This window comes from Aspergillus undulatus (genome assembly GCF_047715775.1).
Source record: "Aspergillus undulatus strain CBS 261.88 unplaced genomic scaffold BDV17scaffold_43, whole genome shotgun sequence".
In the NCBI taxonomy this organism is placed as follows: domain Eukaryota; kingdom Fungi; phylum Ascomycota; class Eurotiomycetes; order Eurotiales; family Aspergillaceae; genus Aspergillus; species Aspergillus undulatus.
The window spans coordinates 1-22,464 of NW_027396647.1; the positions used below are offsets into that span (position 1 = coordinate 1).

Below are 22,464 nucleotides of genomic sequence, written 5' to 3' on the forward strand. Positions count from 1 at the left end.
AGAGGAAGAAATACATGAAAAGCAGCTTCAAAACCAGGCAAAACAGCTTCAAAATGAGGAGAAGGAATTAGAGCTTATGGAACGTCGAGCAAAGATACATCAGATAAATAATGAAAAATAGAAAATAACTGCTTAGAAAGTGGTTTAAAAGCAGCTGAATGCCTTAAATTATTAAAGTTAAGCACGCGTAATCCTCAGGTGCCGGGTAATTAATACTTAGTACAATTAGCGTCGGAAGCCGTAATATTAGTCAGGTGATCGGCTAGCGCGTCGTCTCACCCCTAGAACGGTGCCACCTGACCTGTAACCTGCGATTTTGACTCTCTTATACAGATAACAGAGTATCAGTACCTAGTTTAGCACGCCCTTTTGACCTTTTCTTGGTTTTCCTCTCATTCTCAGCCTATAAGGCCTTAATCTCTTGATGAAGAAGAGTATACATGTTCATTGCTATTTTTACGCACTTCTCAAGATACTGGATATGAGAAACAGGACTACTAGAGAGGTTCCTTTTCTGAACACTTCTTTGTATGCTGCGGATTTTGTGATCAAGCTGTCGAGTGTTCTGAGTTGTTTGAAAGGCTTATGATATTAAACCTTCAACAAGAAGTAGTGGTATCGGTGTCCGAAGCTGGAAAGTAATTTTTTTCAAGTAGCATGAGCTTGTCGCCAACACTGCAGAATGCCCACTCCATTCCGAAATATCCCTAGTTCAGGTCAAGGATGTCCCCCAAACAGTCTACTTCGTACGTTTAGTTTGGTTGCAAGGCCCGGAAGGTGGTACCACCTCTTAGGCCATGCTTACCCATGACGTACATGTGGGAGTAATTGGAGGATTGCATTGCAAGCATGGGTTAGAACTTGATTATACACTCTATCATGACGTTGATACCAGGGCACATGTACAAATATATTTAGATTTATGGGCCTTGAATAGTAAATTCTAACTATGCTCTTTCATACACAGATGCTAGTATATCCTAGATGTTCTAACGTAACTGATGACTGGGTCGCACGTGGAGTATTCATAGAGTGTAGCGGAACCCAGCAGCCTGCTGGGCTGCTGTTGGGCCATGACGACCAGCGTCAAGACCACTGTTCAGCCTATGGTTCTGTCGTCGGAGATATATCCGAGTTGCGGTGGCCAGGACAATGCCAACGACAGAAGCGGCCAAATTGACCAGAAATGCAACCAGGTATCGCGGGGCCGAGGTGTATAGATAGGAGCACCAAGCTAATCAACATGGATTAGCGATAGTATGAGACTGTGGGAGGTCTAGGATTACCATTAGGGGTGTTACAAACGGCGTTGATCAAGGCAATAGCAGACGCACGTTTGATCGCTGGCTGGGATAGGGAACCAGCCAGCCAGGATAGTATGACGGTTGTAGCTCCGTAGAACGATGCTGGCATCAGCATCATGGCAACGTCTGGTAACCATTAGCGCTGATGTGCTTTATCGTGGACTGCACCTGCCCAGGGAAGAGGTATTCAATTTACATCGTGCGGCGGTGTTTAGTGTGGCCACAGCAATGATATTTGCTGCTACACAGATGAACATCGGGCACACAATATGCCAGTATCGCTCTTGTGTCTAAAAGGGTTATGAGCAGGAATCCGTGGATGAATCCGATGCGGCTATACGTACCCTGTCTGAGTGGAATCCGTTCACGACCATGGCGATCACGCAGAGGATATAAGGAGGCTGCTTGGAGGGTTAGTAGATAAGTCGGTTGCCCTAGAATGATGGAGTCAAACCGCAGTAAGTGCATAAGTCTCGTTACGGTTGTACCCCAGCGTTGCAACCACCGAGGGGAAAAAGTTGCTTACAGCCGCCGCAATATAAACCTGTCGCCCGGGTCAACCTCACGGTAAAGCAGGCAGAGAAGCGCACTCACAGCATATAGCGTCGCCATAAGCAGCCAAGTCTTCGGGTCTGTAACGGCCATTACAACGCCCTTCTTAACACTGACCTCATCTGCGTTGTCATGTTGGCCCTGATCTTCTTCGAAATTCCACACAAGCCATTCTTGTTCCAGCTTGGTGAAGCCCTTCAGGCTGGTCAACTTGTTGGGCAGGATGAAGGCAATCAAAAAGGCCAAACCAATGGTGGCGATGCCTTCAACCAGGAAAAGCTATAGGCGCACATGTCAGAGAGCAAGCCCGAGTGAAAGCGAAGCGGTCAAGATACCCACCCAGCGCCAGCCTTCTAGGTCGTTTCTTCCATCAAGCTTCAAAATGCCAATGGCAAAGAGCCCACCGAAGGCATTACCAAGCTGTGAACCAGAGAATAGAATGGCAGTGCGGAGAGCATATTGCTTACGATTGTAGAATAGGGACAGGTAGAACAGGGCACCGGGGAAGAAAACAGCCTCGACGAACCCGAGAAAGAAGCGAGAGGCCATCAGACCAGCAAAGTTACGTACGAGACAAGTGAGAGCCGAAAGGAGACCCCACATGGCCATCGCTGCGCAGATATAGATCCCGGGCCATCGAATCTTGCCGACAATGACGTTAGAAGGGACCTGCATGAGGACTGAGCAAAGTCGTTAGCAGTGATAGATCAGGAGCATCAGATAATGAACGAACTGTAGCCAACGAACAGGATGCTAACGCATGTCTGGTATTGCACATCCGTAATATTGAGATCCTCTTCAATACCAGCGAGCTTGGCTGCTGCGATGTTCTGCCGGTCAAGGTAGTTGAAGATGTACATGAGAACCATGCATGGCATAACCATGACGTCCAATTTTAGCGTCGCTCTGCGGCCAATCTTGGTATATTCAGCCTCCGATAGTGCGGCGAGGGAAGCTGGCTTCACAGGATGAGAGGTATCCATCTTCGAAGACCGCTTCTCATCAATATCTTTGATGCATGATGACTGGGAATTGGTTCTCACTGTCATATTGAAGTATGGAGTGACCTGGTTTCGAAAAGAAAAGCAGCGATGGAAGCTTTTGTAGGGTAGGATGGGGTAGGATAGGTGGGAGAAGTCAGTACTTCATATAGCTCCGCCTAGGCGGGATAGTCATGATATAAAAGCCATAGCGTTGGCTCTATATGACCCGAGACTAGCTCCATAAGCTAGCTGGCTTAAACTTACTTTGCAATCGCGGGTGTAAGTTGTAACATCGGGGATGGACGGAATTGCGGGGGACGGACTTTCCGGGGAGGATCAGTTGCACGATGCCAGTGTCGTGTCCCACCTGAGTCTTGAATTCTAGACAAAGAATATAGCTGGGGAGCGTGGGGGTATCTTGAGAGCATGGGGCCACCCCGGCTGAATCAAATAACTCGACATCTCCCATAAACCGCAAGGGCAACACGCCCCCACGCCATGCCCCGCGTTCCGGGGTTATCCTTGGATGACAGTCCGGGGGGCACACGTATCACTCCACACTCGCGCGGCCGAAGATGAACCGAAGAAGCCGGTTCTGTGGCTCGCTAGTTATTGCTGTTATTCCTATTTAAGGACAGCTGGACGATTTGACACCGCACGAACCACTGTGCTCCCGGTAACATCCACATTCGCATCAATTGAACTGTTGACGAAATCACTGTCGTGGAGTCTATACAGAAAATGGCCAGCAACGCGGTCGCACAGTATTTTTCGCTCGAGGGGAGGACAGGCATGGTAACAGGCGGAACTCGAGGCATTGGAGCCGCGATGGCCATTGCATTGGCCGAAGCGGGTGCAGACATTATATTGATACAGGTATGCGAATCCTCGCCTAAGGGATGCCGGATACTGATTGTGACAGCGGGATCAAAGCAACTTGGCTACAAAGGAAAAGATTGAAAGCCTTGGAAGAAAAGCCTGGACATACACATGCGATCTAGCTTCAGCTGTAGAGGTGTCCGAGCTAACGGCCAGAGTACTCAAGGACGGCCATGATATCAGCCTCTTGGTGGCTAGTGCTGGTATTCAAAGACGTCATCCAAGCCATGTGTTCCCTACAAATGATTGGGACGAGGTAAGTTTATTCAAAGTCTCTATTCGCGCCTCCATGCTGATGCTGGACACTAGGTGCTGCAGGTAAACCTATCTACAGTTTTCACCTTGTGTCGAGATGTCGGCGCATATATGCTCACACGAGCTCCGGATGCATCGGGGCATCGGGGAAGCATTATCAATGTTGCCAGTCTGGTTTCCTTCCAGGGTGGATTAACTGTGCCCGCGTACGCGGCAGCCAAAGGAGGAGTTGCGCAGTTGACCAAGGCCCTGTCAAACGAATGGGCCTCCAAGGGCGTCAACGTGAATGCGGTCGCCCCTGGTTACATCGCTACGGACATGAATGAGGCATTGCTGAAAGACGAGGCACGCGCGGCGAGCATTCTAGCTAGAATTCCAGCTGGTAGATGGGGCGCCCCGGATGACTTTAAAGGAGCTACAATATTCTTGGCGAGTAAGGCGAGTCTATATGTATCAGGAGAGATCCTGACGGTGGATGGTGGATGGATGGGAAGGTAGATGCGATAGCTGATCGTGCTTAATATCCTTGCATCCCTCGGGCTTTGTTCACCGAGAGGCACACATGAGCACAAGGTACAACTGGCACTTACTGTTTCATACCCATACCCAGATGTGGATTCAACCCCTACACTTGGCCACACAACTTTTGAATGAGACTAGGATTTCTGATCCGGAGCTGCAGTGACACACCCATGTTGAGTGACTGGTGAACTAAGACGATCAATTTAATCCCCGGAGACGGGTAACCCGCACGGCTGAAGTAGTAGTTATGAAGCCCCACGCAGCCAGGTCGGCAATGTTGTCCGGCACAGGGCTGAGGCCCCCTAATACTGACATCTTGGTATGATACTCCTCCCACGTAGCGCGGGGGCTGTCGTGGACTTCTTCCCGTAAGTGTCGGCTCCCCCGCTTCCCCGACGATGCTCGGAAGGTACCACTACAGTGATATGATGGTCAGTCGGTAACCGTTAACTTGCTGAGACGTGGAGACAGAATGAAAACCCCGCATTTTGGCCAGCAACGCTTAATCAGTGGAGTTATCTGGAGTCCCCGGTTCCCTGACCCCAAGTCGTCTCCACTAACGGTGTTCAGGCCGAAGCCCGAAGTGACCCCCACGCTACCACGATCGTGACCAGGGTAAACTGGGTTCGGCTTCTATCCTATGATTCTCATGTGTGTTAGCTCATGAACTGCTGTCCTCCATCAAATATATCCCGTTGTCCCGTACAGAAGCAGCCAAATCACTACAGTTCTATCCGTCTATCCCGTCTCCCCTCCATACTACCATCATATTGTCTCCCACCATGGCACCAGTCAAGTCCGTTGAGTATTTTCGCGTCAAGCCTCGATGGCTGATGGTGAAGATCACCGACGAAGCAGGAGGCTATGGCTGGGGTGAAGCCACCCTGGAGGGCCATGACCTCGCTGTCGAGGGAGCACTAGACGAGATGATTGTTCGGCTCATTGGACTAGAAGCAAAGTCAGTACAAGTCCACTCTGACCTTCTGTTTTGCAACTGCTGACAGCTCCAGCAACATTGAACACATTTGGCAATTGTTCTGGAGACATGGCTTCTACCGTGGCGGGCCTGTCTTCATGTCAGCCCTCTCGGGGGTTGATATCGCCCTTTGGGATTTGAAAGGTGGGATTCATGCCCGTGCCATTCCGCTTCATTCCTACTCACGTCATTACTAGGTCGAAGTCTAGGTGTTCCAGTTTACGAGCTTCTCGGTGGCCAGGTCCGCCAAAAAGTCCAAGTATATGCCTGGATTGGGGGCGACAGGCCAAGCGACGTCGAAGTGGCTGCGTGAGTGAACAACGGGCCCAGGTCAATTGGTCTCTACTAATACCATTCAGAAAAGCACGTATTGCACAGGGACTGAAGTGCGTCAAGATGAACGCCACGGAAGACGTAAACTGGGTTGATTCCCCGCTGGTCCTTGACGCTACGGTGGATCGGCTCAAGACCGTAAAGGCCCTCGGCCTCGATGCTGGGTTGGATTTCCACGGTAGACTTCACAAGCCCATGGCAAAGCAATTGGCAAAGGCTCTGGAGCCATATAAGCCCCTCTTCATTGAGGAGCCTCTTCTATGCGAGCATCCCGAAGCTATCAAACGGCTTGCGGAACAGACCACCATCCCAGTTGCATTTGGTGAGCGTTTATACACACGCTGGGATGTGAAGCGGTTTTTGGAAGACGCATCAGTGGATATCCTCCAACCTGATATTGCACATGCAGGTGGTATCTCAGAAACAAAGAAGATTGCTAATATGGCTGAAGCCTATGATGTGGCGATTGCGCCGCATTGTCCTTTAGGGCCAGTCGCCTTCGCTGCCTCTCTGCACGTCGCCTTGTCAACATCAAACTTTGCTATTCTAGAGATGAGCCTGGGCATGCATTATAATACCGAGGCAGGTGATATTGACTTGCTTACCTACTTGAAAGACCAAAGTGTCTTTGACATCGAGAACGGATACGTCAAGGCCCCAACAGGGCCAGGATTGGGAATTGAGATTGATGAGGACCTGGTTCGAAGAGTCTCGCAAGAGACAGCTCCGTGGCAATGCAAGGAGTTCCACGGTCCCGATGGAGGAATACGAGAGTGGTAGTCAAATACTCATGCAATTCAGTGCAGTGTACTGCCTACCCTCTAGTGGAATCATAGAACCGATCGTGAACATTAGAGAACCTACCCCAAGCCATCTTTCCGTCTTTTCCTTCAGGAGGTTTTGGACTAAAGGGCGACTGCTTGGTTGATACAGTTTGCATTTTATTCTGATAGAAACAACCTCTTGCCCACATCTGTACATTTTGGAGTACCTTTGCGCGGGCATACTTTCAATGTCGACCAAATATTCGAGTCATTGGAAATATTTGATACTTGTCCAAATCCCTTTGTCGCCTTAGATACACGTTCACTTCGTCCAAGATGTCGTAATGATTATCCACATTCTCTTATAGAACCATGGAATCACTGATCAAAAACAACTGCCATCCTCCTGTTTGATTTGCCGGCTTGCATTTCTCGAATCATCGAGTCCACATCTTCCAGTCCTGGTCGCACTTCTATATCTGGTGCGATGCCATGCTCTGCTGTGAACGCCACTGCTTTCCCCATACGCTGCGGAGTGCCTGTGCTGTCTGCTTTGATTCTATACGTCCCGATTGCCAGGTCAAATGTTGAGACTTGCATTGGACTGGGACTGATCCCAACAACCATCAAAATACCACCAGGCCGAATAATAAGTGGTGCGGATTTGTAGGCCGCCGCAGCACCACTGAAGACTGCCGCCGCATGGACACCACCATTTGTGATCTTCTTGATCTCGCTAACATAGTCATCGGCTTGACAAAGGGAATTGAGAGCTAGATCGGCACCCTGGTCTTTGCATGCCTGAAGAGCCTTGTCGTTGATATCCACTGCGATGACCTTATAGCCCATTGCCTTCGCGTATTGAACCGCCAGCTGCCCAAGTCCTCCTGCGCCAACGGCAGCAAACCACTGCCCAGGTTGGAGTGTACAGGAATCCACGGCGTGGAAAGCTAGACTTGTTAGCCACAGTATGCGACAAGCGGGTATGCAAGGCACTACCTGTAATCCCAGCGCAAAAGATAGCAGAGCTTCCCTGAGGATGAAGTTGTGGTGGAAGATGGATAAGATTCTGCCAGTCGACGGCAGCGTATTCCTGGAAGAATCCGAATTCGCCAAAGCCAGCAACGCGTGGCTCGCCCTGGGTGCATTGCATATTATGCACCATACATCCTTCGCACTCGAAGCAACAGCCATTGATGTACAGAAATCCGACAGGATTCCCTTCCTCGAATCCTTTGTCTTTGCAGTCCACACCCAATTTGGCAACATAGCCGGCGCCTTCATGGCCGATTGTAAATGGCTCAGTCAAGTCCGGGTTGTTGATAGCTAAGAGATCAGAGTGGCAAAGCGAAGCAGAGGCCATCTTAACCAAGATCTGGTTTGGCGCTGGCTCAGGGATTGGAATCTTGTTCACAACGGCTTTTTGCTGTTTGGGATCCCATTGTGCTGCCTTCATCGTCTCGGTCGCGCACAAGTCGTCGTTTTTGAAGCCACGGTGCTAGAAACAAAGTACTCAGATATTTCAATCGGCGGTGTTGTTTATGCCCTTCGACTGGTTTCATTCAAGATGATCGTACGGAGTTGGGCGGATCTTGTAGTTCTCCTCGCAGCGGCAATGCTTTTCCTATACACTTCCAGCTCTCTGGGCAACAGATCATCAAGCAAATAAACAGGTAGACTTAACAGATTCTGGGCTCGTTTGATAGACAAATATTTTCGCGGTGTACTAATTGCTATCTAGCATACATCATATACATTGTGATTCGGTATTGATCATTCACCGGCCACTTCGCTTTGTATTCCATACTAGCAAACGCTTTCGGTTCCCTTGAAGCGATGATTATCTGCATTGGATGGTCCGCTTAAGCATGCTCGACCATCTGCACTTCTGTCTTGCTGTCCGAGGCGTCCTCCACTCTTTCCCGTAGCCGCCGCGCAACATTGTAATGGACAAAGTTTTCCATATTGGGCACGAAGCAGCTTGAGACGATCAAAATCACACTGAACGGAATGGTGCAAAAGAAAACAATCCGAAAGCTCTGCGAATATGCAATCTTGAGCGCTTTCTGAGCGGCGGCAACCACGCTTTCCGTGGCACCGGGTATCCCCTCCACGCCTGACCCAGCAGACAATGCCTCTAAGAGCGCAGGCAAGGAGGACCGTGGCAAGCCTGCTGCTGTGCTGCCGGACCGACGAACTTTGGTATGTTGTCGTTCAATTTGTTGTCCAGCACAGACATGTATACAGCCTGCGCGACAGCTCCGCCCAGGGCACGTAGGGAACCGAGGACGCCTGTTGCGAGACCAATGTCTTGCGGTTCGACGACAAGCGTTACCCCGGGAAAGGTAATGTTGTCAATGTATCCGATCGCTAGAATTGACAGAACAAATAATTAGCCGCCGGTGAGATGTGCAAAGGGGGTAAATGGAGACTTGCCAATGCAGCCCAGGGTGCCCAAAGCTATGGTCATAGACCAGGTATCTGGACCGAGCGCGCTCAATGGAGTGATGAACGCCAATCCCAGAAGCGAAGTGATAATGCACTGCCATTTGACGCCAGGGATGAAACCAAGGGCCAAGCCGCCGAAGATCTGACCAAGAAGAACGCCACCACCGACAACAGAGCTCTGGAGACCTATCTGGATGGAGTCTGTGGTATAGATGGATGAGATGATTGTAGGCCATAGCACGGTAAACGAATAATAGACCATGGCGCCAACGGCCGCGTCCAATACAATAGCCACAAATCCAATGTTTTTGAAAAGCCTCGGGGGCATGAATGGCTGCGTCTTGCACAAAAAGCCCTCTATCAAGCGTCAGTAGACTTAGGTTTCTTCGTCAATGGCTCAAGTGCTTACGCACCATAGAGGACAAATGTGATTATCGTTACGACTCCAATGAGAAGGGTACAGAGCGTCGCCGCGCTTACCCAGGGGTACACCGTGCCTCCCCATGAGAGGCCAATGAGGAAGAGCACGCATCCAGCGACAAAGAGAAAGATGCCGACAAAGTCCAATTCTTTGAACATTTGCCATTTGGTCTTCCCACCCACATTCAACTGGGCGTATTTTGGTGGGTGGTATAGAAAGTGGTAGAGGACGGTGGCGATGACTGCGAGAATAAGACCAATCCAGTAGCTCCACCGCCAGCCCTGACTCGTGTTCTGGATGAGCAATCGCGCGATAACTGGGCCAAAGACGGCGAAGGGGAGCGATGACGTGAAAACAATGGTTACTATTACACCGCGGTACTTGTTCGGCACGAGCTCACCGAGAATTATGCCAAAGGACAGCTGGCCGGCAGCAGATATACCGTTGAATATGTTAGCAGCAATCAGCATCTCGACATAGCTGGCCCGCGCTCCCATGATGCACCCGACGATGGAGAGTATCATGGATCCTTGAACAACCCATTTGCGGCCGAAGATATCAGATAAACGGCCGATGAGTAGAAAGCCAACGCAGCTAGACAATGTCCAAACGGTGGCAACCCAATTGATGTTGGGAGAATTGCCCAGCTCGGCGTTGATGAGGGTTAAAGTATTCGAGGGCAACACCCAGCCCATGTACGCCACGATGGAGCCGAGGCATTGTGCCTTGTGAATAAGTTAGCAAGTATGTTGGGCTGGCTTCTGGATATAGGTACAAGGACGGTCCCCAGAAAAGGCAGGCTTCTGAAGTAGCCCTTCGGCATATCTTCCATTTCGCCCCCAATGGCGTGCACATCGACGTAGGTCACAGTGCCATCCGTATGCACTACGGCTTGGACGGAAGCACGTTCATATTTTCGGGCATTAGAGCCATTCGAGGCCGAGCCTTCCGTATCAATTTGCGCCATAATGAGTTGAGATTGCTAACGCTTCAGATGAGAGCGAACCTTGTAACTATTATGTTCCCCTTCTCTTAAGGTGTTTTCTTATCTATATCAAAAGCATCTCAAAGGTTGGATTAGATCTGGTCGGAAAAGCTTTTCCACCTCGCATTTACCCCAGATTGTTCGTAACGGATGGGGATAATTGTTATGGTAAAGATGATTGGCTGTATTATCACACCGTCAACATCCTATTTCTTAGCTGCTCTCTAGCAAGTAGCTAAACACTTACCCCCCTCCACCCCCCTCTGTTGCTCCACAGGTATAATTATCATGTTTCAGCAGGCCCAGCCCCCATCAATGGAATAGTTGGCCCCGGTGATGAATGAAGATGCATCGCTGAGTAGGAAAACAACAAGACTTGCTGCCTCATCTGGAGTTCCCGGGCGTGCTAAGGAAGTGTCTGACTTGACAGCAACATTCCCATTGATCTTGGCGGATTTGGCTAGCATCGGCGTCTGGATCGCACCCCTGCCTCCAAGTTAGCCCATTGATGCTGCGAGAGACACTTTGAAAGTATAGCTTACGGTGCGATTGAGTTGACTCTTATCCCCTGCTCACCAACTTCTTTGGCTGCCGAGCGTGTCAAGCCAATGACTGCGTGCTTGCTGGCAGAGTATGCAGCGTTGCGTGGAAAACCTTGGATTCCAGCAATACTCGATGCATTCACAATGGAGCCATTGTCAGCCATCACCCGGAGCTCAGCGCGCATACAGTGCATCACGCCTTTCAGATTGATATCCATGATAAAGTCCCATTCTTCGCTATCGATTTCCTTGACCTAGTAATTCGTAATGAATTAGTTTATGATCCTTGACTTTAGCAACTATACTTACCCCAGTCAAACCGATGGTCTTGCCAATGACCCCTGCCAGATTTGCTGCTCCGTCCAGCCTGCCACCCCATTCCACGGTCTCTCTGATCCATGTCTCAACCGACTCAGACGTGCGGACATCAATAGTCCTGATAAAGACGTCCTCATGGCCAGCCTCTTTGATCTCATTCGCCACAGCCTCCAGGGGAGCTTGCTGCAGATCTCCAATAGAGACCTTTGCGCCCAGAGAAGCAAGGCGAAGGGCAGTTGCACGACCGATGCCGGAAGCGCCGCCGGTAAGAGCAATAACTTTACCTGAAAAATCGATCATTGTTCCTGATGTGTTCACAGTGTTGATCGAGGCCAGAGCGCAGCAACAATATATGGCTTACTGCTACGGAGATCGTCCGATGTGTGAGTATTGCGATCGGGAATCTACATCCACTGCAGCCAATCTGAGATCAAGTCCCCTGCAAAAGCTCATCTTCAAGCCCCCGTTGGGCAGTAATGCATTGTTCAAGAACTTAAAGGACACTCTTGATGTCGAATACCGGGTCTACCGCAGTGACCATCACTTTCACGCCAATCTCTGTGTTCATGATCCGAGCACCGTCTGGCCCGAGAACATCTCGCAGCTCGTCGCTCTTGATAAACCGCTCGTAGTCCTCCCAGCTCTGGAAATACATCTCCGAGCATGCATCCCACTGGAAGTCTAGGACGGACATCCCGAGCTTCGCAGCCTCTTTGTTCAGATCGTGGTGCCTATGCACCTGTGTGTAGTTTTGGATTTTGGTGTCGCGGAATGTTTTCGATGCAACGACTAGGCTTCCGTGCGTCTCGCGCCAGTAAGTGTCGAAAGCAGACTGGGACATTGAGGGGTGTTTGGTGAAGAAGGAGCTCACGCGGATCAGCGGTTGCGCTGGGGGAGGGAGAATCTTCGCGGCCATTGTGGAATGATGGCCCGTCGAGGGAAGTCTGGTTTCAGGTTCTCGTTTGGAGGGAGGAAAATTGATGTTGTTCCTCTGCTAGAATCTTGGGCTATAAGTTTGCCAATATGATCCTTACTTCGGTAAAAGCCTGCTCGGGTGTCCTTTTCCGGGGATGGTATCGTTAGCCCTAAGCAGTCACCTACATTGAATGCGATACATCCATTTCTACCAAGACTCCACCAAATCCGCTCGCAGGCCGAGACTGCATATACCAACTGCTTCATCATTGTGAAGATGGCGGAACTGAGAACTGCCACTGAAAAAGCCTGGTATTTGGCGGCACTGGGAGCCCTCCTCCTTTGCTCCTATGGTATCTCGCTGTCCATCTATCGTCTATACTTCCACCCTCTAGCCCGATTTCCCGGTCCCAGGCTCAATGCCATCAGCTCACTTCCATCCATCTCTTCTCTGCTGCGCGGCCGATTAGGATTCGAGAATAAGCAACTTCACGACAAGTACGGCTCGGTGGTGCGGGTTTCACCCAACGAGTTGTCCTTTAGCTCAGCCCAAGCATGGGAAGACATTTACGGCTTCAAAACTGGGGGGCGCAAAAACATGCACAAGGACCCCATCCATGTCGGGTCGGTCGACCCTCTGCCTGGCGCCTCGACGCTGACTATGGCGGATGATGCCAACCATGCGAGGCAACGACGAGCCATGTCCCATTCATTCTCGGAGAAAGCTTTGAAGGAGCAGGAATATATCATCCAGCACTATGTCGACATTTTTATCTCCAAACTCAAGGGAATGGCCGACGAGAAGCTGGAGTTTAACCTGGTCAACTGGTTGAATTTCGCCACCTTCGACATCATCGGTGATCTCGCGTTTGGCGAACCCTTTGGTTGTCTGGACCTTGGAGCTTTCCATTCTTGGGTCGCTTTGATCTTCGAGACTGTCAAGGTGGGCGCACTGGAGCAGGCAACGCGTCGATTCGCCGAGGCAGGCTCTTGGACACAGTCTCTCTTGCTGCATATGATCCCAGACTATCTCAGGAAGAGGCGACGCGACCACTTGTCGCTCAGCAAAGAAAAGGTCGAGCAGCGCTTGCGAGTCGGCCCGACCGACCACAAGGACTTTATCTACTATGTCCTAAAGCAAAAGGAGAAGTACGATTTGCACGACAACGAAATCATCCTGAACAGTGCTCTATTCATAGTCGCGGGCAGCGAGACAACGGCCAATCTCCTCTCGGGATTATTTGCTCGTCTTCTTCGAAGCACAGACAAGATGCAGAAACTGTATGCAGAGGTGCGATCGGCCTTTAAAACCGAGGGCGAGATCGACTACTCGCGAGTCAGCCAGCTCCCCTACCTGAATGCATGCATTGAAGAAGGGCTTCGCATCCACCCTCCAGTGCCGATCGGTCTTCTGCGAACTGTGCCCAAGGCAGGCGACACGATTGACGGCCACTGGATCCCCGGTGGCACTTCGGTCTCAGTCGGTGGCTGGGCTGCGTCGCACAATCCAGCCAATTTCCGCGACTGCGACACTTTCATTCCTGAGCGGTGGCTCGACGATGCTTATTCGACTGATGTCAAAAGCGGAATGCAGCCATTCTCTCTGGGGCCCCGAGGCTGCATCGGCAAGAACCTTTCCTACATGGAGATGCGTGTCATCCTCGCTCGCCTGGTGTGGAACTTTGACATTGTAAGCACGGATGGGGCCTGGCAGTGGGATCCGGAGGGGGAAATGAAGAATATGAAGGCCTTCACGACGTGGCAGAAGCCAGACCTCAACGTCCGACTGGTAAGGGCACAGCAGGCTGGCGCTGGGAGGCCTTCTACTTTGTATAATGCGAAATCTCAGGCAGAGCGGGCGGGGAAGAGTTGAAGGGCCCATTCTGCCTTTTTGTTTCTTGTTTGTTCATAGGAAAGCAGTGTCAATATCAATATTCTATGTGGCGACCACTACGCATCTGACTGCCTATTCGGAGTATTACCAGTTCGGAGTATAACCAGTCATGTTTCTGTCGCTGCCGGCCCCAACGCTCCACTCAGCAAGTCTTCGTGCTTCATTTCCTTCCATTCTGCATCCTTGTCTCTCGCGGTAGGTATGCCGATCGCAGCTGCAGCTTTGCCCTCGGGCCTCCACTCGCAGTCTGGAAACTTGCATACTCATGCCACGGACACCTTCAGCCTGTGGACAGCCGACGCCGCATGACGTTGTTGCAGCAGTCGAGATGCCATTTAGATGAGGTCTGTGCCCCTAGCCATCGACGTCTGATTGTTGGCAACATCTGTGTATTCATTTCTCAACCATGGCTGGCAACCCCATTCATACCGAGCGACACGTTCGTATCATCTGCATCGGCGCTGGTGCATCAGGTTTGCTGTTTGCCTACAAATTGCAGCGAAGCTTCAGGAACTTTGATCTTGTGATTTACGAGAAAAATCCCGAGATTGCCGGGACCTGGTTCGAGAATCGATATCCTGGGTATGTTTCCCTGCTGGGTGGCACATTACAGCCACTGACTTGCGTAGTTGCGCATGCGATGTGCCCTCGCATAATTACACATGGTCCTTTGAGCCCAAGGCAGACTGGTCGAGCACGTATGCCAGCAGCAAGGAAATCTTTGACTATTTCGACACTTTCTCCCGCAAGTACGGTCTACGCCATTACTGCCGCATGCGCCACCAAGTTGCCGGCGCTGCGTGGAACACTGAACGAGGAGGATACGATGTCCGAGTCCAGGATCTAGTGTCGGGTCAGGAGTTCAACGATTGGTGCGACATCCTCATCAATGCTGGGGGTATCTTGAATTCCTGGCGGTGGCCGGCCATTCCTGGCCTCGACCGGTACAAGGGAACGCTCGTGCATACGGCCAACTGGGACGAGTCGATCTCTCTCAAGGGAAAGCATGTCGGATTGATTGGGAATGGGTGAGGCGACATTCATCCTCACATCATGTGTTTCTCAGCAGCAAGCTGACTTGTTGTTACAGATCTTCAGGTATCCAGGTGCTACCGGCCATCCTTCCCGAGGTCAAGAGAGTCACAACCTTCATTCGCGAGCCAACATGGGTGTCGCCCGTCCAGGGCCTGGAGGGCCATACCTTCTCCGAAGAGGAAAAGCGAGCCTTTGCAACAGAACCCGGGCATTTGACCGAATACCGTCGGGGTATTGAATCGGGGATGAACGGGCAGTGGGCCATCTTCCTGCGATCCACCGAAGGCCAGCGGTCAACGCGCGAATACATGATCCAGCAGATGAAGAAAAAACTGCACAACGCTGACTTGGAAAAGGCGCTGATCCCCGAATGGTCAGTTGGCTGTCGTCGCATAACCCCCGGGGTGGGTTATCTCGAGTCGCTGGGCGCCGACAATGTGCAGGTCGTGTATGGTAACATCAACGAGATCAGCGAACAGGGCTGCATCTGCGACGATGGCAAGGAGTACGCAGTAGATGTCCTTATCTGTGCGACCGGCTTTGACACTTCCTTCCGACCGCGATTCCCCATTGTCGGACCTACTGGCAACAACCTGCAGGACGATTGGGACGACGAGCCGCAGTCGTACCTGGGCATTGCTGCGGCCAACGTCCCCAACTATCTGACCTTCCTGGGCCCCAACAGTCCGGTCGGAAATGGGCCTGTCTTGTCGGCAATTGGTAAGAGCTCTTGCAGCGTCAGTTCAAGTCAGAGCCATGTTTTATCTAACCAGTTGGCAGAGGCCCAAGCGGACTACATGATGAAGCTCGTCGACCGGTACCAAACGACCAACATCCGCAGCTTTGCCCCCAAGGAAGAAGCAGTCAGGGACTTTGTCGACCACAAGAACCAGATCATGCAGCGCACAGTGTGGGCAGACGGCTGTCGCTCATGGTACAAATCCAACCAAGCTGACGGCGCCGTCACTGCGCTGTGGCCGGGGTCAACGCTGCACTACATTGAGGCCATGGACGAGGTACGGCTGAATGATTGGGAGGTCAAGTACAATGGCAATCGGTTTGCCTGGCTAGGTAACGGTTACAGCCAGACTGAGATTGACGAGACAGCCGACTGGGCTTACTACATTCGCGACCGAGACGATGGTGAGTTCATGAGCCGGGGCAAGAGGCTGCGCATTCTCAACAAGTCCGGCTCGAGGAAGCCAGAAGGGGCGGTCTTTACCGTCTTTCCCAGGATTTAGCTAGTCAAAGTCGAAGAAATTGGGCTCACTTGGAAATTTAGCCGACCTCGCTCTCTTTTGAACTTGCTTTCTCCGTAATCGCTTTGCAAATGGTTAAAGAGTATGGGCTCTGGTCTTTGGTGGTGATAGCGGGGAGATATATATCAAGGGGGTAGTGTTGGCTTTCGCTCGGAACATCGCACCAGGGACTTCAACTATATACTGTTCAGGAAATAAAAATAAAGTCGTTTATTACTACCCACAACATCAAACTTAGTATGTCAAGTTGATCATGATCGTCTTTGGCTCAGTAAAGTGTTCGAGGGCGTTGCGACCGCACTCGCGCCCGAGGCCACTCTGCTTGGAACCCCCAAAGGGGGCGTCCAGGAAGTTGAGACTGATGCAGTTGATCCCAACCATCCCAGACTCGAATTCACTCGCTACACGCAGGGCTTTGTTGATATCCTGTGTAAAGACGCCCGCCATCAGTCCGTACTCGGTCGCATTCGCTTTCTGCAGCACCTCCTCTTCGGTCTTGAAGGAATTGAGGATCGAGACAGGGCCAAAGATCTCTTCCTTGTAGAGCTCCGAGTCGGGCTGGATGCCTGTAAAGACTGTCGGCTGGATGAAGAAGCCCTTGTCGCCAACGCGCTTGCCCCCAGTCAGAAGGGCTCCAGCATTTGCGGCCTGGCCTCGCTCGACGAAGCCCGTCACTCGCTGGAACTGCGCCTTGTCGACCAAAGGTCCCATTAGGGTTCCCTCCTCCTCCGGGTCGTTGATCTTGGTGGCGCGCTCCTCCAGGGCGGCCTTGTACCTGCGCGTAAACTCGTCGATGATCCCTTCTTGCACGTACACTCGGGACGCCGCAAAGCAAACCTGACCGGTGTTGACAGTGATCGCGTTGACACACCAGGTCACTGCGTTGTCCAGGTTACTATCGTCAAAGACCACCGCTGGCGATTTCCCGCCCAACTCGAGAGTGACCCGCTTCAGGTTCGACTCGGCTGCCATCTTCTGGATCTTTTTCCCGGTCGCAATGGATCCTGTGAAGCTGACTTTACGGATGCGCATATGGCTGGCTAACAGTGCGCCCGTCTTGCCATCGCCCGACAGCACTTGGAAGACGCCAGGCGGGAATCCCGCTTGACGGATCAACTCGCCCAAGGCCAGTGCAGCAAAGGGGGTCTTCTCCGATGGCTTTAGAATGAAGCAGTTGCCGGTCGCGAGAGCTGGTGCTGCCTTGAGGCCAACGGTCCCTACGGGGCCATTCCACGGGACGACCCCAGCAGTGACTCCCAGTGGCTCGTGGCGCGTAATCTTCATGAAGCCATTCTCCTGGGGAAAGGACTCGCCCGCAAACTTGTCGATCCAACCCGCATTGTATTGGAACGACTGTGCGCAAAGACCGACCTCGAATTTCCCAAAGGCGTTGTATGGAGCCCCGAGGGTGATTCTGGTCAGCTCGCCGAGCGCTTCTGCATGTTCCTCCACCAAGGCAGCAAATTTCAGCAGGATACTCCGTCGCTCCGAGTTGGAAATGGCTTTCCACTTGGGAAATGCAGCTTCGGCGGCCGCCACTGCAGCATCGACGTCATCTGCACCCGCCTGGGGGACTTTGTCGGAGACCAGCGAGTTGTCGCGCGGGTTAAAGACGCTGAACGATTCGGAGCTCTTGGCGCCGACATATTCGTTGTTGATGAAGAGTTGAGTGGGCAGCTTGCCCCTGGAGAAGGTAAAAGAAGACATGGTATGCTGTCCTGGTTTACAGAGGGCTTACTGGAGCTTGACTACGGTGGCGTATATATAATTGACTACAGAATGGTGGAAAACATCGTCCACCGGAGGACCTTTTCCCCTCCGGACGAGACGCGAAGGTGACGTATCCTGGAGACACAGAGTGTTCGTTCATTGGAGATCTGGCCTGCAGAGACTCTGTGGCCAGGCGGGGGCCATGCAGCCAGGGGCGCCCGTCGTGTGATCCATCAGCGCCTCCAACGAAGATTGAATTGGCAAGAGCAGCACAGATTCGGCTAGAATCAGCATCCTTGAATCAGACCAGAAGAGTGGGGAAGGGCAGTGCTGACTCGCAGAGTTGCCCTAATTCCTCTTGCTCTTTATCTTCAGCGGGCCTCGGGCATGCCAGAATGCGGGGAAGTGACATCAAATATAAGCACATTGCAGCTGCCAATCCACAACCCCCCTTCCCCCCGGGCTGGCAATATCCTCACTTTTTCATGTGTCCTTTGCAATTCAGGCCTCCCGTTATCCGTATCCAGCCATGGCTGCCGACTCCTCCGGCTCGGGCAACGAAACGGCCTCCAAGCCGCGGCATCGAGCGTCCGTGGCCTGCATGGCCTGCCGAGAGCGACGCACCAGATGTGTCGTCCAGTCGGGCCAGACCTCCTGCACGCAGTGTCAGGAAAATGGCCAGGAATGTGTTATCAAGAATGACGACCAGCGAAGGAAGTACGCACCTCAGCCTGGACAGTTGCGTGTTGTATCGAGGGCTAACCGGTCGTCCAGACCAGTCTCCAAAGCATACGTGAGCCAGCTTCAAGAACAGATCCAGCAGCTCCAGTCGGCGTTGCGAGAAAAAGATCAACGAGAGACACAAACACAGAAACACGACGACAGCCATCTCGACCCTGCCCTCTTCACCCAGAACCCTCCTCCGCCCGCACCGCCAGAGCCCCCGGCCCTTCGCGCACCTACCCCTCCTACCCCAGAGCCCATACACTCCAAAGCAGCCCATCATGGCCCCAGCCCGGTCACATTTAATAGCATCAACAGCAACAAGGTGTCCATGGCCCATCGGCTACTGTCTGCTCGAGGGCACGTCAGCTTCGACCAGCTCGCCGGCCGACAACGATACTTTGGCCCAACGACCAATTGCCACATCTACCTGGACATCTCTTCGGAGTCCGAAGAAAGTCGCAGGCAGGCCATCGAGCAGCAGCGGCGGACCCAGCGGGTTCTAACAGCCTTGTCGCAATCGGCCCATGACTACCTCATGCACTTATTCTGGACGCATTACAACTCAGTCATTCGGGTCGTTCATCAAGAGGCATTCGAGGCTGGGCGAGATGCAGGAGGAGGCCCCTACTACTCAGGATTCCTGCACATTTGCATCCTCGCTGCAGGCTTTCGCTTCGCCGACAAACAGCGCTCCGACATGATTCGCATCACCCTCCCCGGTCGTGAGTCGGTTCTTCACCGCGAAGCAAAGTATATGCTCGACTACGAGATGGAGCGACCTGGCGGCCTTCCGTCCATAGCAGCACTACTACTTCTGGGTGACCTGGAGGTCGGCTGTGGGCGAGACAATGCAGGCTGGCTGTACTCTGGCATGGCTTACAGGCTGTGCTTCGACGTCGGACTGCATCTCGACCGCTCGGGCACCGGTCTCTCGCAGAGCGATCTAGAGATTGGCCGAATGACGCTATGGGCTTGCGTAATCTTCGACCGGTATTGGGCTCTTTTCCTTGGGCGACCGACAGCGCTCAAGCCGGATGATCTGGAGATCTACGAGCTGTCGCAACAGTTCGACCGACTGGGAACGACACACCCAGGCCCCGAGAAAACACTCGAGCTCCAGATATACCAAGCCCTGTTCGAACTCATGGAGCTCGGGGGCAAGATCACGGGCATGATGCGCAACGTGTCCAGCCGGAGTCCCGATCTCGACCGCACCCTGTATCTGCGCATGGCGGCCTTGGACAGCGAGCTGGAGAAATGGTATGCGCGACTGCCAGAGACCTTAAAGTACACTGCAGATAATGCGAGGTCAGCACCGCCACCATTTTTTCTACTTCACCAGCAATATTACTCGACTATGATCATGCTCCATCGCCCGTTCGCCGGTTACGATGAGATCCTGGGCCCCCATGGAGAGCGCAAAGTTGAGGACGGCGACTCACCCCCTGCGCAGAAGCACATCTCGGCCCTCTCCCATGCGACATGCACTACTTGCGCCGGTCGCATCGCCCAAATCTTTTGGCAACAACGGCAGCGATTCGACACTCGTAGAATCTTCGTCACCGGCTTGCAGCATGCGGGAAATGCTGCGACCGCGCTTGTTGCGGCCATCGCATCATCCTCCAATCTAGCCTCAAACGATCGAAGTATGAGATATCTGGAATGCCTTACCGCTGTTCTAGATGATATGTCCGAGGCTTACTTGCCGGCGGAGCAGATGTCCACCATCTTCAAGGCTGTTCTGGAGGAGCTCAGGGAGCTTCAACCTGCGCTCCAGTCATCCAACTCTGTGCCGGCTCGTCGAGGCAGTTCTGCAGAGTCTGATGGCGACCCAGGCCCCTCACCTCCAAAGAGAGGCTTGTCGGCCAGGGCACGGACTAACTCGCAGGCGATGCAGTCCATGTCCTGGCCGGGCGACCCAACTGTCATGCCAGCCATATTGCCCTCTCCTCCACTGACTTACCAGTCTACGTCGGGAAAGCAGAGCGCACCTCGTGCACCAGCCCAGGAGAGTCTCATGGCGGACAATGGAATGGCCAACTTGGACGACTCATGGTCCATCTTCAGCGCACCGGATCGATTCTCCATAGGCAATGTTATGGCTGGCCAGGGGTCCCCCTCTGCCTTTTGCTCACCTTGGCCCAGCACCGAAACACCGTCATTGTTTCGCTTAGCCAACGATACGACAGTAGAAATAGATAGTATGAATGGCGACTTTATGCACTTGGTTGATGATTCTAATACGGAAGCGCGGGGGACAGGGGTTCATGGTGACCAGTCCATGCCACTGGCTACTGCAGAAGGAGCAGATGCATCAGGAATCTCACAACGGCATACACGGTCTACTGACACGGGGCTCCCTCAGTCCAACACTCGAATACGAGGGCACCGGGTGGCGAAGAGGAAGTCAGTCAGTGGCAGGTCGGACAGTATATGGACTGAGATAATCAGTTGATGTTTGTTTTCTTCCTGTTCAATAATGGAGCCTATATCAAATGAGTGAATCACTGTATTGTAAAGCCACTGTGACAAGAGTCAGAAAGACCAGAAGAAAGTAGATATGCAGCAGACTCACCCGTCAGCCACCATCGCCGTGCCATACATGTAACTGCTCATCGGCGATGCCAGAAAGGTGATGTGGTCGGCAATCTCGTCCATGCTCGCCAGCCTGCCTACTGGGATCTTATCCACTTCTTTCTGCATCACATTGGCTGCCATGGCTTGCTCAACCAACGGCGTTGCCACGTATCCGGGACACACAGCGTTGATTCTGATTCCTTTGGGCGCGTAGGCTATTGCGTCTGCACGCGTCAGGCCGATCACCCCGTGCTTTGCTGCTGTATAGGAGACAACGGGGGTGTTGAGCGAGGTTGCGACGAGGCCGTACATTGAGGCTACGTTGATGATGACTCCGCGGTTGTGCCTAGGGGAGCTGAACAAATTAGCATGCAACCAGTGATGGAAGTCTGCGGGGCGGCCTCTCTACTTCTTTCTCTTCTCCTGCTCCAACATCACTTTGATCTCTGCGCGGCTACTCATCCAGACTCCATTCAAGTCGATATCCACCGTCCTTCGCCACTCCTCAAGACTATGATCCGCTGAGAGATCGTGAGGTCCTCCAATCCCGGCATTGTTCACTGCATAATCGATTCTGCCAAACCTGCCCGTGGTTTCTGCAACCGCATCCACGATTGACTTTTCTTTTCTCACGTCGAGTCCCAGTGGAATCACATCAATGCCTGTGAACTTGGACGTAAGCTCTCGGGCTGCCGCTTCAGCCGCTGTCAAGTTGATGTCGGCCAGTGCTAGTCGGGTTACACCATGACTTGCGAATGAGAATGCCGTTGCTTTTCCAATTCCTATATTCGCGTATCATCTGTTAGATCTGGGTTGGAATCTCCCCGGGAATGTACTAGTAGTAGTTTGAACCTACCAGAAGCGGCCCCGGTGATGAAGCCTGCGCCATGCAAAAAAGAGGCCATTTTCAGGAGGCCGATAGAGCAAAGTCCTAGTAGATCGTCAAGGCTTTAATCAAAATGTACTCGTTGAAATCTTGTTGGTTCAAAGCGGGTCTACTTAGGCGAGCTTGATTGAGAACCCCCAGAGGTTAAACTGCCCGGTTATCATTTTCCCTACGCTGTAA

The 22,464-nt window shown here is 52.3% G+C and overlaps 12 protein-coding genes across 12 annotated transcripts; 5 read left to right on the forward strand and 7 right to left on the reverse strand.

Annotated features, from left to right (window-relative positions):
* Window positions 1–1,025: 1,025 nt before the first annotated feature.
* BDV17DRAFT_299716 (major facilitator superfamily domain-containing protein) lies at window positions 1,026–3,158 on the reverse strand (the record flags this gene model as incomplete). The annotated part of the gene is made up of 8 exons (XM_073763930.1): window positions 2,590–3,158; window positions 2,196–2,536; window positions 1,899–2,135; window positions 1,759–1,848; window positions 1,649–1,705; window positions 1,501–1,594; window positions 1,287–1,430; window positions 1,026–1,234 (listed from the first exon to the last, which is right to left on the reverse strand). Exons 1-8 carry the CDS (start codon window positions 2,903–2,905, stop codon window positions 1,026–1,028), a joined length of 1,488 nt encoding a protein of 495 aa, XP_073613155.1. The 5' UTR covers window positions 2,906–3,158.
* A 422-nt stretch (window positions 3,159–3,580) lies between these two features.
* BDV17DRAFT_293537 (uncharacterized protein) lies at window positions 3,581–4,471 on the forward strand (the record flags this gene model as incomplete). Its single annotated transcript, XM_073762632.1, has 3 exons — window positions 3,581–3,715; window positions 3,762–3,974; window positions 4,028–4,471. The coding sequence occupies 3 exons, from the start codon at window positions 3,581–3,583 to the stop codon at window positions 4,469–4,471; spliced, it is 792 nt and encodes a 263-aa protein (XP_073613156.1).
* A 654-nt stretch (window positions 4,472–5,125) lies between these two features.
* BDV17DRAFT_269622 (D-galactonate dehydratase) lies at window positions 5,126–6,727 on the forward strand. Its single transcript, XM_073758583.1, has 4 exons — window positions 5,126–5,453; window positions 5,506–5,615; window positions 5,669–5,780; window positions 5,831–6,727. The coding sequence occupies exons 1-4, from the start codon at window positions 5,278–5,280 to the stop codon at window positions 6,582–6,584; spliced, it is 1,152 nt and encodes a 383-aa protein (XP_073613157.1). The 5' UTR covers window positions 5,126–5,277; the 3' UTR covers window positions 6,585–6,727.
* A 219-nt stretch (window positions 6,728–6,946) lies between these two features.
* On the reverse strand, window positions 6,947–8,024 carry BDV17DRAFT_293539 (chaperonin 10-like protein; the record flags this gene model as incomplete). The annotated part of the gene is made up of 2 exons (XM_073762633.1): window positions 6,947–7,518; window positions 7,568–8,024. The coding sequence occupies 2 exons, from the start codon at window positions 8,022–8,024 to the stop codon at window positions 6,947–6,949; spliced, it is 1,029 nt and encodes a 342-aa protein (XP_073613158.1).
* Window positions 8,025–8,430: 406 nt separating this feature from the next.
* Window positions 8,431–10,404, reverse strand: BDV17DRAFT_299718 (trichothecene efflux pump; the record flags this gene model as incomplete). Its single annotated transcript, XM_073763931.1, has 5 exons — window positions 8,431–8,703; window positions 8,763–8,938; window positions 9,005–9,373; window positions 9,430–10,162; window positions 10,213–10,404. 5 exons carry the CDS (start codon window positions 10,402–10,404, stop codon window positions 8,431–8,433), a joined length of 1,743 nt encoding a protein of 580 aa, XP_073613159.1.
* A 311-nt stretch (window positions 10,405–10,715) lies between these two features.
* BDV17DRAFT_293541 (SDR family NAD(P)-dependent oxidoreductase) lies at window positions 10,716–11,582 on the reverse strand (the record flags this gene model as incomplete). Its single annotated transcript, XM_073762634.1, has 3 exons — window positions 10,716–10,908; window positions 10,965–11,218; window positions 11,274–11,582. The coding sequence occupies 3 exons, from the start codon at window positions 11,580–11,582 to the stop codon at window positions 10,716–10,718; spliced, it is 756 nt and encodes a 251-aa protein (XP_073613160.1).
* A 193-nt stretch (window positions 11,583–11,775) lies between these two features.
* On the reverse strand, window positions 11,776–12,198 carry BDV17DRAFT_293542 (EthD domain-containing protein; the record flags this gene model as incomplete). Its single annotated transcript, XM_073762635.1, has 1 exon — window positions 11,776–12,198. One exon carries the CDS (start codon window positions 12,196–12,198, stop codon window positions 11,776–11,778), a length of 423 nt encoding a protein of 140 aa, XP_073613161.1.
* A 276-nt stretch (window positions 12,199–12,474) lies between these two features.
* Window positions 12,475–14,070, forward strand: BDV17DRAFT_293543 (cytochrome P450; the record flags this gene model as incomplete). The annotated part of the gene is made up of 1 exon (XM_073762636.1): window positions 12,475–14,070. One exon carries the CDS (start codon window positions 12,475–12,477, stop codon window positions 14,068–14,070), a length of 1,596 nt encoding a protein of 531 aa, XP_073613162.1.
* Window positions 14,071–14,294: 224 nt separating this feature from the next.
* BDV17DRAFT_156035 (flavin-containing monooxygenase) lies at window positions 14,295–16,368 on the forward strand (the record flags this gene model as incomplete). Its single annotated transcript, XM_073754554.1, has 4 exons — window positions 14,295–14,673; window positions 14,721–15,119; window positions 15,182–15,846; window positions 15,907–16,368. Exons 1-4 carry the CDS (start codon window positions 14,498–14,500, stop codon window positions 16,365–16,367), a joined length of 1,701 nt encoding a protein of 566 aa, XP_073613163.1. The 5' UTR covers window positions 14,295–14,497.
* Window positions 16,369–16,619: 251 nt separating this feature from the next.
* BDV17DRAFT_299723 (aldehyde dehydrogenase family protein) lies at window positions 16,620–18,207 on the reverse strand (the record flags this gene model as incomplete). The annotated part of the gene is made up of 1 exon (XM_073763932.1): window positions 16,620–18,207. Exon 1 carries the CDS (start codon window positions 18,090–18,092, stop codon window positions 16,620–16,622), a length of 1,473 nt encoding a protein of 490 aa, XP_073613164.1. The 5' UTR covers window positions 18,093–18,207.
* A 417-nt stretch (window positions 18,208–18,624) lies between these two features.
* On the forward strand, window positions 18,625–21,276 carry BDV17DRAFT_293546 (Zn(II)2Cys6 transcription factor; the record flags this gene model as incomplete). Its single annotated transcript, XM_073762637.1, has 1 exon — window positions 18,625–21,276. The coding sequence occupies one exon, from the start codon at window positions 18,625–18,627 to the stop codon at window positions 21,274–21,276; it is 2,652 nt and encodes an 883-aa protein (XP_073613165.1).
* A 49-nt stretch (window positions 21,277–21,325) lies between these two features.
* BDV17DRAFT_283287 (SDR family NAD(P)-dependent oxidoreductase) lies at window positions 21,326–22,303 on the reverse strand (the record flags this gene model as incomplete). The annotated part of the gene is made up of 4 exons (XM_073760331.1): window positions 21,326–21,344; window positions 21,397–21,753; window positions 21,808–22,180; window positions 22,255–22,303. 4 exons carry the CDS (start codon window positions 22,301–22,303, stop codon window positions 21,326–21,328), a joined length of 798 nt encoding a protein of 265 aa, XP_073613166.1.
* Between the last annotated feature and the right edge of the window lie 161 nt (window positions 22,304–22,464).

Bases quoted from the DNA above. Each gene is read 5' to 3' on its own strand.
- BDV17DRAFT_269622 (XM_073758583.1), top strand. From the start codon at position 5,278: ATGGCACCAGTCAAGTCCGTTGAGTATTTTCGCGTCAAGCCTCGATGG. The intron at 5,616-5,668 runs GTGGGATTCATG...CGTCATTACTAG, and splicing joins CGCCCTTTGGGATTTGAAAG to GTCGAAGTCTAGGTGTTCCA. The intron at 5,781-5,830 runs GTGAGTGAACAA...AATACCATTCAG, and splicing joins AGCGACGTCGAAGTGGCTGC to AAAAGCACGTATTGCACAGG.